Raw genomic sequence first — 14495 nt, forward strand, 5'->3', positions numbered from 1 at the left:
ATCATGATGCGCTGTCAATCCCTTGGTCAACGGGTCTAGTCTGCTCTCGGAATTTAGCAGTGCAGTGCGAGCGCCGAACGCTCTTTTGCAATTTTTCTTTTCGCGCTTCCGAGCTTCCGTGGGTTATGGAGTATTGCTTTTTTTCTGTCTTTTCGTCAGGCTCTGGCCTCTGCCTCAGTCCTCTTTGTTCAATCGTCGACCTTCTCTTCCTCGCCTTGCTCCAATTTTTTTTTCTCCGCTAGGTCAGCTGCTTTGCCTCCTTCGGGGTTAGAGTGGACGTAGCCCAGGCCCCAGACGGCGGGGAGCGACTCTTTGTTCCTTCCATATCTGAGTGCTCAGTCACCTTGACTGGTAGACTCCGCGTATCCATGTCATTGACTGAATCAATTCGTAATGGAAATGAAACCCAGCGCCAGAGAGACGAGTGCCCCGCAAGTGGAAGATCTCCTGTACGTACGACGGCAGCGGGAGTCGGCCCGTCGGTAGCGCCGTGATCTAATCCTTGTTTTCGTGGATTTGCGGATTTGCGAGGATTGGGAGGGCTGAGACTGAGAACAAAGAAATGCGGGTTTGACTTTCTCGAAGATCCATCCTGCCGTCCAGTCGAAGTGGTCGCAGTACGGCGAAGTGTTGGTGTCAGCCTGCAAAAGCACTGGACCGATCTTTGTACCGTTCCCATGGTGGTGCCAGGAATTAGGTACCTGGTACTTGCGTGAGCAAGAGACGGCCCGCTCCGTGCAGTAAGTGTGCTTAAGCTTGGACGGGACGGCCGGATTCTGTGGGCTTGGGCTTGACGATTCTTCAGCGGTTGCAGACGCAGCAGGGCTAGGTAACTTCTGACTTCTCCGGACCTCACTACTGTATGTCATAGTCGTAGCTCTACCCTACCTGGGTAGTTCGGGAGCAGCTAACCAGCCAGGAAGCCAGAAGAAAGCCATGGGTGCTGACAGGAGTTCCCTGTCCTTCATCTCTGGACCAGGGACTGGGGAGGGAGGGCGTGTGTGTGGGCTTCGCGTCAGCAGTAGCACACGAGGGGAAGAGATAATCTGGCACTAGCTAGCATGACATAGCAGGGCAGGGCAGGACATAGCAGGACATGTTATCGGCTGTGTCTGTTGTCTGCTCGTTCTCTCGCTTGTTGCCTGCTTCCTGCCTGTTTGATTGCTTGCTTGAACTTGCTGCTCGGACCCCCTGCTCAGGACTTCTTCTCGCCAGTAGAGTGAGGGGTGTCAGACAAGGCATTTGTCACGACTCACTGCCACTGGTAGGAGAGCACAATGATGGCGACGCCGCGCGAAAATAGGAAAAAGCAAGCACGAAGCGAAGCAAACATGCTCACAGCAAGCGACCGACCTATCGAAGTGGCGATCTGGTTTATCGGTACGTCCAGAACACTAACACTTGACATAAGACCCCCAGACCGACTTGTCTCCCTCCCTTCCACGACTGAGGATTGATTGACAGTAAACAGTCACCGACTCCATTCATCCATCGAATCCCAGTCCATCAGTTCACTGTCACTGGCAGTTGGAGAGAAGGTGGGGTAGCTTGTCAGTCAGTGCAGGAGGTCGTGGATAGCCCCAGCCCCAGCCAACAGCGACTACTGGCCAGCCAGCCAACCCCCCCCCGCCCAGCCTGCACAGACCGACTAGGGCGACCAAACGCAAGGGGTAGGATGCAGAAGAAGGTTCCGGACCTATCACCTCTGGACAACTTTGAGCAACACCTGCCAATTCACAGCCGATGAGATAAGAGGTATCAGTGCGAAACAGCGGTGAGGCCCTCGCAATCCGGTCGGCGGTCGCCTACACTCTAGCCCTTGGGGAACGAATAATCTGGTTCTCGTTGATGGGTTGAGGAATGGAATGGGATGGATATGAAGAGGGGATCCGATGACCGACCATACGAGATTGGATTGGATGTTGCGCGGCCGGTAATCTAATCTTCATTGCGGGTTGAAATGAAAATACTCCTGGTGTTGCCGCAGGGTGTTATTGCAGACTAGACTTCCTAGCTACGGAGTACTACTTGTTAGTTAGTGTCTAGGCCAACACAGCTCCGAACCAAGGCTATTAGTTAGCATTATTGGAGACTGATGATGTACATAACTTGGTGAAGAGGAGAGACTGGGACAGAAGAACCCGACGCCGACCCGGCGCTAAAGGTCACGGGCGAATCCCTCAATAATTATTAATAGTACTACGCTCGATTGGCAATTGAGGGGTAGATAGTCCAGAGAGCGGCTGGATAGTGATGGTTTTATGCGAGGGACGCTAGTGCTATCGATGTCTGTTGAGTTAACTTTCCCTTGACTGTTGTAGTCAACTACTCCGTAGTTACTAAGGAATCTCGAGATCGAACGCTCGATCGAGCACTAAGGACGATGGACGATAAACGTCTGAGCAGCAGCCGCAGCAGCCTAGCGGACTAGCAGCAGCAGATGTACATGTACATCTGTACGCAAGGAATAGCTGCCCCCGTCCTGTACATCGACTAACATTTGTACATACGCACAGCTAATCCATCCATCACCTCTGCCTCTGCCCCAGGCTTAGCTTAGCTTAGCTGCCGCTGCTCGCTGCTCTCGTCCTCGGGCTCCTGGCATGCTTCGCTGGCGGCTGGTCTGGTCTGGTCTGGTCTGATGTTCTACAGCTGTTGTACCTACCGTAGGTCTCGTGAAACGCAGCAGAGCCAATAGTGGCGCCGGGGCGTGCATGTGCGGGGCTCCAGACGCAGACGCATCAACCTTGTGCTGTCGATGTGTAGGTCGGCGGAGAATTTAGAGCTTGATCGGGAGAACGGTCATTGTATCTATTATTCGTTGTTGTTGACGTTGTCTCGCCTTGAAGGTTTAAGTCTGACGTTGGAGTCTGGTCAGTGGTCTCTCTGATGAGAGTTTTGCCTGCGTTGGGTATCTTGTTTTCGTACTGGACCCGATGGTGCTGGTTGACAGGTCACCATCCTTATTTCCATCTGCGATCCTTCCGAGTAGTCTTCCAGTCTCCGGCTCTCTGGTCGACTGAGGCTGAATATTGAGCTCGGCATGACCGAGATTACAGTAGCAGGAAGGGAGAACCCAGGAGAACAGGAGTAAACTTAGCATGTCATAGTCAACTCCCAACAGTCAAAACCAACAGTAGTGACTCTTCAGATTAACTTCCCATCGTCAGCGCGTATCCTCGAATAAGAGAGCGGGACCGGTCCGATGATGAGACAAGACAAGTTGAAGAGTGACAGCTGGCTGGGCGCCAGACTCCGGAGTTGGAATTTGGAAATGGAAAAGCCCGAAAAAAAAGAAATAAAGAATAAATCTGTCAGAGCCTTGGGAGATCGCCGCCACTTGATTTCGTGGTGCCCTGTCGGCCACTGGTTCTCTTTGCTGGCGGCGCACATCCCTGCCACTCTGCTGGGTTGCTTCTGCCTCGTGTAACCTCCTTGGTCGTTTCTCGCGTGCTTGCATTGGTTCTCTTTACAATCCAAGTCACCACGCTGGGCTGGGCTTCAGGGCGACTGAGAGCGATTGACGGAAGTGCCAGTGACGACGAGGAGGGGATGCTGTGCAGGAGGAACTCGCGATGGCGATGATCTTGGAAAAGCGGGCAGCGGCGGATTCAATGGGGTGGACTCCAGGAAGGCTTCTTCGGGTGGTTTCGTGAAACAGCAGCAAAAAAAGAAAAAAAAAGAAAAAGAAAAGCGGGAGAAAAAGCACCGAATCTTCCTTCGACTTGGTCAGTGGGTTTAGCCTGGTTGATGTGTATTATTACCGACCATTATGATTATTTCCACCCCTGTTCAGTCCTCACTTTTTGCCCTCCTTCTTTGCCCGAGTAAGTCACCGCCATTTGACCCTTTGATTCGAGATCGTTTCCTGGAATTGAGATGAGCTGTTGAGACGTTGGAGCGTTATAGTTCTGCTGTGGATGCTGTCCGTGGTTCATGATTTCATGGTTCAGTGGGACCGACCGGAATCGTGGAGACGGACCGCGGAACTGATCTGAAAATGAGTATCTAGCAGATACGGAGTCTGTTGCTCTCTGAGATTGAAAGCGACTCGAACTGAGAGAGCCTGAGAGAGACTTGATCGTAGAAGGAATAGATTAGCAGCGATCCCACTAGTAGCCTCCCTCGCTATTCACGATCAAATGACTTACAGCTCGATCGCAGCAGTCTCCGTCAGTGCTCGATTAGCCGTCAGATTAATTGTCCTAATCAGATCGAGTGTTTGTCTGGCCTCCAGGCGGTCTGACCAGCCTCAGCGTCCCTGTCGTGGCTCACCAGCGTGGTCCTTGCTTGGTGGCGGCTTGTCCTCCTCTGGCCTCTGCTGCTCCAGAAGCCAAGCCGACCAGCTCTTTCCCCTCTTGGCAGCTCCTCTCGCTGGTCGCGCTCAGTTCCCCACCTGCGCAAATGCAAATTTTATTTACAGTGCAGTATTTCCACTTGGCCCTGGGTGTTGAATTATTGCTGACACCTGGGTTTGATTAACGACTATTTGATTCCTTTTTCTTGCCTTAAGAGGACCAGGAGGAGTTATAGCGAAGGCCTCAATCTTCTTTCTTTTTCCCTCTTCTTGTCAATTCCGTGCCCTCTTGCTCGCCGACCGGCCTTAAAAGTCAGCGCCAGCGTCAGAGACAGTTTGGCAAGCAATTCTGCCTTGCAGCTTCTCTTACATTCCCGCGCAGCAGCAGGTCTCAACTGAACACCACACGTGCCGGTACGTCCCAAGGTTTCTTCTTTTTGCTGTCTGGAAGAAGGGGCACCATCCATTATTCTGGAATCTGGAACTGTCAGCCTGTTCCAGTGTTGATACATGGTGTTGCGTTGGCCAGCCTCCTGCTCAACCGCCGAAACCTGAAAGCCCCTCTTGACTCTGTTGCCTTTGACCCTCTTGTTCCCGAATCCCTCTGCCAGCGTCTGCGCACTCTGAGAACTAGCCTGAGCTTAGACTCGCGTTTGCTGTGCTCCCCCCAGCCTCCTCTCCACCTTTCTGTATGATCTGCCGCAGCTGCAGCTCTGCAATCATCATCATCATCCTCGCCATTCTTGACGCCTCTGCTCTTGACGGGGTTACCGCCTGGATCTTTGCCCTCTAGTGTCTGAGAATTTGGTGCTTTTTTCTTCCCTTATTTTCTTTTTCCTGGGATCCCCTCCTCCGACCTCGTCCATCCTCAACCCTCCCAGGCCCTTTTTTTGCTTTTTCCCTTCGGATTTCTATTTTTCCCCTTCCCAGTGTCTCCACCGGCCTCCCTCTGTTTCCTCTGCTGCTCCTCTCCTCCCTGGTCCGCGTCGCTCTCCATCTCCATCCCTTTCGTTTGACGCCTTTTATACATACTCGCCGCGTTCCGTCCCATTCTCGTCTCGACCATTCCTCCTCTCACCCACACACCTTTTCGCTTCCAATGCTACGAGTAATGACCCCTCGACTCACTGTTGCTTTGCTCGCTTTCTAGACTTCTCCCACTTCGCTCTGCATCTGGAGCTCCCTCCCCTTGCCACTTTCAACGACCTGCTACGACCTGTTACGACTCTTGTACGAGCCTGATTTAAAATTTGCTGCAGCACGCATATCATCTGCCTCCATTTGCCACTTATCTTGCTCGCTTTTGGCCTTGTGCGAACACATAAACTTGTATCCGCTCTCCAACGCTGGATGCACCTCGTCGCCTCTTCCCCGCTCCGCCTTTTATGACTGAAACGAGACCCATGATTCCGTGCTTCTTCTGTTGAGCCCCGCCGGCCAAAGCTCTTCGAAATCATTCGGATGTACATTTCAGCCACTTGTCCAACTGCAGCTGCTTTTTTCTCGACCCGTTTGCCTGCAATCTAAAGCGCCTGTTTACGGTTACGACGTTTCACGAAGCTTGCCCACGATTGCACATCCTTGCATTTTCGCATTGCTTGTTGGAGCCTTTTATTCTACGTTATTGGATTTTGCACTCTAAACGACTTCACTTTACTGCATATTTGCTACGACATCGCCGCCTTCTCGACATCTCTTTTCCCATCTCATGACATTTTGAAAACAAAAACACACCTCGCGCTCGTATAACGTTGGATCTCCTCGAGTTCAACGTTCTCAATCGCTCTCAACTTTCACCTCTTAGAACCGTTCACCGCCAACCGAAAAACTGGAGCTCCCGTCGATCTCCCAGGTCCACACCAGAGGTCCTGTTGATATTCCTTGGTATAATCCTCACGCTGCAGAGAGACCTTTGTTGTCTGGCGACCGACTTCCAGCTCTAAGTTTACCGACGGCCCCGCAGGCGCCACTCTCGGGGCAGCCTTATCGGGCTAGCTACGAAGACGCGTCGGCCTCGTCGAACCAGAGCAGCGCCAGGACCAGTTTGTCCGGATCTGCGCCGGTCTTTGAGCCCAGAAGCCCGCCACCCTCGTCTGCGGAGCTGCCAGCTGGTAGCCAGGCCCGACTCTCCCTGGATTCTTCTGCCTCCCAGGAATACAGCATCCAACAGAACCCTGTTAGTGAGAGCTATTATCCCAACCAGACCCATATGACCAGCATGAACCAACCACAACCGTACATGGATGTCCACTCGCATCTGTCATCCGGACAGCCCTATGCGTCTCATCCTGCGACTGCCGGGGCGATGCATTACCAGTACCCACAGCAACCCCCAGTACTACAGCCTACCTCCACATATGGCCCGGCCAGTTCGTACTCACCGTACCCTTACCCTAATGGTGTGACTTCCTCTCAGTCTGCACCACAGGCGCCAGCAACGTCTATGGGCAGTCAAGTTCCGGCTCAATTGCTTCCTCTACCTGGTAAGTTTCGAGAAACGTGTTCGATGAGGTTTTGATATTGACTTGTGATCAGTGACCAGCCACGCTGTAACTGCGCCTGGGTATGGAAACACCACTGGAACGCCAATGCAAGGGTATGTGTTTGATCCCACTGGTCAGATGACGCCTCCGGGTGCGAAACCAAGAGTTACCGCGACACTTTGGGAGGATGAGGGTAGTTTGTGCTATCAGGTAGAAGCCAAGGGCGTTTGCGTCGCTCGACGAGAAGGTGAGGATCTTTTTATCTGGGGTAAGAACTCCAATTGATTTTTTTTCCGCAGATAACCACATGATCAACGGAACCAAACTGCTCAATGTTGCGGGCATGACCAGAGGCCGCCGTGATGGAATCCTCAAGAGCGAGAAGTCGAGAAATGTGGTCAAGATCGGCCCGATGCATCTGAAGGGCGTTTGGTAAGTCTTTTGGGATACTCCTCTAGATCAATCAATAACCCCGGTTAGGATCCCGTTCGATCGAGCTCTGGAATTTGCGAACAAGGAGAAGATCACAGATCTATTGTATCCCCTGTTTGTACACAACATCAGCAGCCTGCTGTACCACCCAAGCAACCAGACCCGAACAAACATGGTCGTGCAGGAGTCGCAACAGCGCCGACTTGAAGGACCCCAACCCGCACGCACGCCTCAATCTCAACCTCCGAGCCTACACCATCACCATTCGCTGCAGACACCTGTTCCTGCCCATATGTCCCAACCTCACACGATAACATCGCAACCCGGAGGCCGACCCCCTCTCGACCGCGCTCATACGTTCCCTACCCCACCTGCTAGTGCGTCGAGCCTCATGGCTATTACCAACCAAGGAAACTCCTATGAGTGGAACCAAGGAATGAGCTCTGGGGTTCCCAACTCCCAGCCTCTATCTATCGACACCACCTTGTCCAATGCACGGTCGATGCCGACAACTCCAGCGACGACGCCGCCCGGGAATAATCTGCAGGGAATGCATTCTTACCAAACCCAGTCCAGCTACGATTCAAAACCGTATTCGGCAGCCCCTCCAGCCCACCCTCACTATGCCACTCAACAGCCAATGACCCAGCAGGCCATGGCTCCGTACGGACACTCAATGCAGACCAGCTCTTATCTCAAGGGTGATATGGCACCGCCGTCGTCCGGTCGTGCTTCGGCAGGGCAACCGGAGCCGGAACCGGCCGACGTAAAGCCCGAGCGTTACGGGCAAAGTGGACATGTTGGCAGTGCAGCCTCGGAGACGGAGCAGGACCCGGAATATGTGCAGCATAACAGTGGCTACAGCCGAGACGGGTTCGCATACTCGTACAGCGCAAACCCTTCCGTCAATGGTTTGCCCGGCGATCACTCCCAGCTCACGCCTGACATGACAGGCTCGCCGTCGCAGCAGAACGGATCAGGTCGGATGACTCCTCGCACCAGTGGAGCCGCTCCTCAATGGGCGCCGGGGTACACCACACCTCCACGATCTGCGGCTGCTAGCAGTCTGTACAACATTGTCAGCGATACTCGAGGGACCTCTGCGACAAACGGAGCTTCAGACAACTACGCCGTCGCGTCCAATTCCGGCTACTCCACCGGGCTGAACGGCTCTCTTGGGTCTAACAAGCGTATGCGCGAGGACGACGATGACCGAATTGGTCGGCCGGACAGCCGTGACGACTACGAGACGAAGCGTCGCAAGACCCTGACCGACACAAGCGTGGGTGGCCCAGTAGGCGTGCCTCTTGCCCTTCAACCTATGAAGGCAGGAGGCAGCCTTATGGCTGGCCGTCGCTAATTTTTTCCTTTTTAACACGAGAGAAACGAACAAAAACATTTGGGGAAAGGAGCAAGACAAAAAGGATTTTTCACGGTTGAATTTCTTCTCGGGGTGCATTGTGGTTTTCTTACTTTCTAATAGAACACGTCTTGCCCACTGTTCTGAGTGATCAGTCGCTTGTCCGAGTTTGCGCGGACTCCACTGGACCTCACTTTCTTTGCTTGCCTCTGTTCTAGACATGACTGGGACGCCTGCCAGGGTGATTTGTCTTGGTATGGAGGAGGTACATTATCATGGGGACTTGTGGCCATAAAGCTGTGTGAATGACTTGCAAAAGGATATGTATTCTGGGTTTTGTTTATGGTGCAGCGTTCTGAAGTCGCCTCTCTGCTTTTTGGCCATCTCTTTGCGGGATGGCCTGCCTTCTGGTGATGACTGCGACCGGCTATATTGATGACCATGATGAGACGAATTTCCTTGACGAGATCTAACTATACTGTTGTGGCTTCCATTCTTACTAGTAGTGCTAGATGTGAATTCTTCATGTAGGAGTAGGTTGTGATACGGGTGCATCACTGCATATGCAGGAGGGGTCAGCATGGAGGGTGTCTGGATGGCAGCCATGAAAAGGTAAGAACTCCACATTGGACCATCGTCAGATAAGGCAAAAATAGCAGCTGACCCTTGAATTCTCCAGGCAAGGCGTGGGGAACCTGCAGTCCTGCACAGACCAGACAGAGCACAGACTGAATCTGGATTCCGATCAAATGCCGGGGAAGCTGCAATACCCGCGCTGCGAGGGGAAATTCTGTCCGCTCCTCCCATGGGACCCTTCAGGGACCTTTTAGGGGAATATTGTCCGCCTACGCCCATGTATGAACCCAGGTATAAGAGGGGTCGGGATCATCACGATGACTTTGTCTCGGTCTTCAGCTTGATCAAGTCAGTCAAAATGATCACAGTCACCTACGCTGCTGTCATCGGCCTTTTGGCCCTGGTCTACTTTGTGGTATGGCCGGTCTTTGAATATTTCCGGGACCCAAAGGGTATGGATATCCCTTTCTCTTTGCTGATACATGGCGGTACTGATGCGAGATAGGCCTCCGCCGGTACCCTAACATGTCAACGTTTTCTGGCATCTCGGCCATCCCCTTCATGATCATGGCTTCTCGCGGGTTCCGGTCACTCGAACTCCAGAAGCTCCATCAGAGGCACCCTGTCCTTCGCACAGGTCCGAACACTCTGTCCTACGGCGACGTTCGTGCCATCAAGGACATCTACGGGCATAACACGCGCTGCATCAAGGACCCTTCATACATCGTCACAGCCGGCACTCACTACCACCTTGCGGATGTGGTTGACAAACCCGACCATGCGCGAAAACGTAAGGTCCTCTCATCCGCATACGCGCTCAAGAACCTCGAGTCTTGGGAGCACAAAGTCAGCGACAAAATCGCCCGACTGGTCAAGCACTTTGACACCATCTGTACCGCACCCCTTCCCACCGGCCAGGAACGCCCCGACCCCGCCGACCTAACGGTCGATTTCCGCGCCTGGACCAACTACTTTACGCTTGATGCCATCGCGGATATTGGACTCAGCGAGAAGCTCGGCTTCCTCGACCAGGGAAATGACATGTGCACCGCGGAGCGCAAAGATGGGACTACATACCGCACCTCCCTCCGCGAAGCTCTTTACCCAACAGCCCGCAAACAGTCCTACATCCTCTGGAACTACGACCTCTACCCTGCGCTGAACAAACTTGTCAACGTCATTCCTTACTTCGCCAAGATGCAGACTTCCGCGGACACCTGGGAAGACATTGTCTGGCACCGCTCGATGCAGCGCCGCCGGCGCTACGAAGCCGGAGAAAAACTCGAAGACTTCTTCGCCGCGCTCATGGAAGACAAATCCGGGAAACCGCACGGCCTAGAATGGGGCGAAGCCGTCGCCGAAATCAACATCATGATGAACGCCGGCTCAGTAACGACCGCAATCGCAATCACGAACGTCATGTACCAGCTGCTGAAGAACCCCGAATGCCTCCGCATGCTCCGTGAGGAAATCGACTCGATCTACGACGACGACACCGAAGTCATCGCCTCCTACGATAAAGTAAAACACCTCCCCTACCTCCGCGCCTGCCTCGACGAATCCCTCCGCATCTTCCCACCGACTTCGCACGGCCTCCCACGCGAGACACCACCCGAGGGCATGGAAATCCTCGGCCAGTGGGTGCCGGGCAATACATCCGTCAGCATGTCCGCGTACGTCGCGCACCGCGACGAAACCGCATTCCCACAAGCGGACAAGTACAAGCCGGAACGGTGGCTCGGGGAGGAAGGGAAGGCGCTGCAGCCGTATTTCGTGGCGTTCTCGGCTGGTGCGCGGTCGTGCATTGGGAGGAACATTTCGTATCTCGAGCAGACGGTTATACTGGCGACGCTTGTGAGACGGTATGAGTTTGCGTTGCCGGGTCCGGAGTGGGAGTTGCAGAGGGAGGAGACGATGAATTTGATTTTGGGTGGGATGCCGGTTAAAGTTTGGAGGAGGGAGATTATTGATGTTGAGGCTTAGCCCTTATTACTCTTCTTCTCTCCCTTTTCTATTTATCTTTCAACTTCTTAGACTAGAATTTGCGGGTTTTTTTTCTCTGGCGGGATTCCGAGTTGGTGTGTTGTGATGCATGGGATGGATTGGCTTCTAGCGTGAGATGGATGATTTACGATCTGCCTAGCGTTGCTTAGATTCAACTTGAGCTATTTTTCTGCATGGAATACACATTAAATTCACCTGTAACCTCTATATAGACCAGACCGTGATCTATTTACCCTTGCCTCTCTATGCTGTTCGAGCTCTATCTGTAAGATGAGACAGCACGTAAATTGCATCAATTCCTACATTACGCTACTTTACACACCAGCATGTTCATATCTACGGAATTTATTTGGAAAGATATATGTTGAATAATGAGACACTCTGTATTATAAGCCTAGTAGTATGTCTCAGCCATACCCGAAGCGCCACAGATGATTAAAAGAAAGCAAGTAATCCAGTCCAATTTCGTCCGGATGCTACGTGGCAATGAAAAGCACACCTTGGCGACAGGCGAGTATCTACCTGAAGAAGGCAGTTTGGAAATAACCTCCAGAGTATGAATCCCCGAATTCCAATTGAACCCCTCGCCTCTCAACTCAGAATAGACTTCGTCAGGGTCGGAGGCAAGCGGGAAAAATTTCCCCTTTGCCCCCGCACTTCCCCGCGTTCGAGTTGGGGAATATTCTCCATCCCCTTCCCCCATCATCTACTCTTTCATACACATTCGGACATACGTCGAAGGGAAGAGATCATACGCCGATGAGGTATAAATACACCCCTTCCGCGATGTTGTTATCAACCAGTCATCATACTCTTCCCCTCCAGCCCGAGGCAAACAGGCACCCAACCTGAAAATGTCCCTATCAACACTAACACCACCAATATCCATATCCCCATCCACCCTCTCCTTCCTGACCCAGCACCTGCAACTCCACCTGCAAACCCAACCCTCCTCACCAGCCGACTACATCGCCCTCACGTTCCTCTCCCTCCTCGGCGCAACCTACCTTTCCCGCGGAATCCTCTGGGACACACCGGATCCCTACCGACATCTGCTCTACGAGCGGCCGCAGCTGAGATACGGCAACGGGGCCAATGGCACTAATAATGGTTCTGGGGTAGCGGGGGATAACGCGCATCAGGCGACACGCAATGTAGCCCGCAAGCTTGAGGAGACGGGTGCATCGATTGTTATCTTTTGGGGGTCGCAGTCCGGGACGGCCGAATCGTTGGCGCATAGGCTTGGACGGGAGATTACGGCGAGGTTTAAGGGGGAGGGACAAGTATTGGGACACGGGCAGGGTGTGCTTATTGCGGATCTGAGTGATTATGACCCCGAGTCGGTGGCTGAGGTCTCGCGGTTACAGGGAAGGTTGGTAATTTTTGTGCTTTCGACGTATGGCGAGGGAGATCCGGCCGATAACACGATTGAATTCTGGGACTGGTTGAATGCTGTTGAGAAAAAGGCGGCCAAGGAAAATCAGAGTGAAGGGAAGAAGCTGTTTGATGGACTGAGGTACTTTGCCTTTGGCCTGGGAAACTCTAACTACAAGTTCTACAACCGGGTTATCGACCGTGTTGCTGAAGTCCTCGATAACCATGGTGCGAATGCGCTCCTTCCCATTGCTCGCGCAAACGATGCGAATGGAACGACGCAGGAGGACTTTATCTCATGGAAGGAGGATCTCTTTACCTACTTCCGTGAGGAGCTAGGCTTCGCGCAGTCCGAGCCCGTTTACCAGCCTGCCATCTCCGTCACGCAGGATGCGAACGTCGAGGCTTCAAGTCTGCACCGTGGTGAACCGCGCCACTCGCCGAGCCCCATTGCCATCCCCATCACGGGAATCAGACAGCTGTTTGAGCCGAGTTCCGACAGGCACTGTCTACATATCGACCTCGATATCTCGGGGACGCCGGATGTCGTGTACAAGACTGGCGACCATCTCGGCGTGTGGCCGTCAAACCCGGATGAGGAGGTAGATCTGCTGCTGCAGATGCTGGGAAGGGCTCACGAGGGTGATGTTCCGATCTCCATCTCTCCGATCGAGGGAGCCGATGTCGAGGACATGTCCAAGAAGGTCCCCTCACCCACGACGCTTCTCGTCCTCCTCCGGCACTACCTTGAGATCACGGCGCTCATCCCGCGCGACGTCCTCGCAACACTTGCACCCTTCGCACCGACACCAGAGGCAAAGACCTTCTTGACAACGCTCGCAAACAGCAAGGACTCCTATGCCGAGTTCACGCGCCGGAACCGCCTCACCCTAGCCCGGATCCTCGCTGCCGCCTCGGGAGGCCAGCCCTGGAGTAACCTTCCACTCTCATATATCGTCGAGACTCTGCCGCCGCTCCAGCCGCGGTACTACTCCATCTCGAGCAGTAGCGTTGTCTCGCCGCGGAAGATCTCACTTACTGTCCTCGTCCTCAAGACAGCGTTACCGGAGAATGCCGCCGTCTCGATTCCGGGGTTGACGTCGACGTACCTCCTCTCCCTTTCTGATCTCCCTTTCTCCTCATCATCAGAAGGCAACGCAATCCTGCAATCAACTTACACAAATACCCTCCTCCTCCCACTCGCGCCGTCCCCATCCCCACCGCAACCCCCAAAACGAATCCTCTCCCACCTCCGCCGCTCAACCTTCAAGCTCCCCCGAACCGCAACAACACCATTGATCCTCATAGCAGCTGGAACAGGCCTCGCACCCCTCCGCGCCTTCCTCCACGAACGCCGCCAACTCCTCAAGATCGGCCGCGACGTCGGCGACATGCTCCTCTTCTTCGGGTGTCGACGGCCCGATGAGGATTTTATCTACCGCGATGAACTGGCCGAGATGGAGAATGCTTTCGGGAAGCAGCTCAAGATCGTTACTGCGTTTTCACGGGTTGATACTGATGCAGGGAAGAGGGGGTATGTGCAGGAGCGCGTTGTGGAGTTTAAAGAGGAGGTAAAGGAGTTGCTTGTGGAGCGGAGAGGGAATTTGTATATTTGTGGACGGGCGGGGATGGCGAGGGAGGTCGAGAAGAGGGTTACGGGGTTTCTTGCTGAGGGGGAGAACGGAAATGGGATGGGTAGTGTGAAGGCAGCGGAGGAGTGGGTTAGGGGGGTAAAGAGGAGGGGCAAGTGGCAGGAGGATGTTTGGGGGTGAATCTTGCCTTTCTTTCTCTCTCCCTTGCCTTTTAATAAATGATGTTAGATCTGTGATTATTGGCTGTTGTTAGACGGTATACTTGTACTCGCTTGATCATATATCATCGAAAGCTCGTTTCTTCCTTTTATGCATCTAAGTCTCTCGTGTCTATCCACTGTACACAGAGTAGCAAGCCCCCCCACCACTTTCTACTC

The 14495-nt window shown here is 53.5% G+C and overlaps 5 protein-coding genes across 5 annotated transcripts; 3 read left to right on the forward strand and 2 right to left on the reverse strand.

Moving 5' to 3' along the window:
* Positions 1–313: 313 nt before the first annotated feature.
* Positions 314–1073, reverse strand: BJX68DRAFT_176492 (uncharacterized protein). Its single transcript, XM_071037135.1, has one exon. The coding sequence runs from the start codon at positions 867–869 to the stop codon at positions 384–386; it is 486 nt and encodes a 161-aa protein (XP_070902950.1). The 5' UTR covers positions 870–1073; the 3' UTR covers positions 314–383.
* A 4862-nt stretch (positions 1074–5935) lies between these two features.
* Positions 5936–8630, forward strand: BJX68DRAFT_176594 (KilA-N domain-containing protein). Its single transcript, XM_071037138.1, has 4 exons — positions 5936–6780; positions 6833–7027; positions 7080–7212; positions 7261–8630. Exons 1-4 carry the CDS (start codon positions 6507–6509, stop codon positions 8570–8572), a joined length of 1914 nt encoding a protein of 637 aa, XP_070902951.1. The 5' UTR covers positions 5936–6506; the 3' UTR covers positions 8573–8630.
* Positions 8631–8708: 78 nt separating this feature from the next.
* On the reverse strand, positions 8709–9637 carry BJX68DRAFT_176578 (uncharacterized protein). The gene has a single exon (XM_071037136.1). The coding sequence runs from the start codon at positions 9425–9427 to the stop codon at positions 8846–8848; it is 582 nt and encodes a 193-aa protein (XP_070902952.1). The 5' UTR covers positions 9428–9637; the 3' UTR covers positions 8709–8845.
* BJX68DRAFT_252986 (cytochrome P450) lies at positions 9507–11131 on the forward strand (the record flags this gene model as incomplete). The annotated part of the gene is made up of 2 exons (XM_071042641.1): positions 9507–9600; positions 9654–11131. 2 exons carry the CDS (start codon positions 9507–9509, stop codon positions 11129–11131), a joined length of 1572 nt encoding a protein of 523 aa, XP_070902953.1.
* A 452-nt stretch (positions 11132–11583) lies between these two features.
* On the forward strand, positions 11584–14298 carry BJX68DRAFT_278742 (NADPH cytochrome P450 oxidoreductase family protein; the record flags this gene model as incomplete). The annotated part of the gene is made up of 2 exons (XM_071048597.1): positions 11584–11706; positions 12073–14298. 2 exons carry the CDS (start codon positions 11584–11586, stop codon positions 14296–14298), a joined length of 2349 nt encoding a protein of 782 aa, XP_070902954.1.
* Positions 14299–14495: the final 197 nt, after the last annotated feature.

The sequence above is a fragment of the Aspergillus pseudodeflectus genome (assembly GCF_044049435.1).
Source record: "Aspergillus pseudodeflectus strain CBS 756.74 chromosome Unknown BJX68scaffold_6, whole genome shotgun sequence".
NCBI classification, from domain to species: Eukaryota; Fungi; Ascomycota; class Eurotiomycetes; order Eurotiales; family Aspergillaceae; genus Aspergillus; species Aspergillus pseudodeflectus.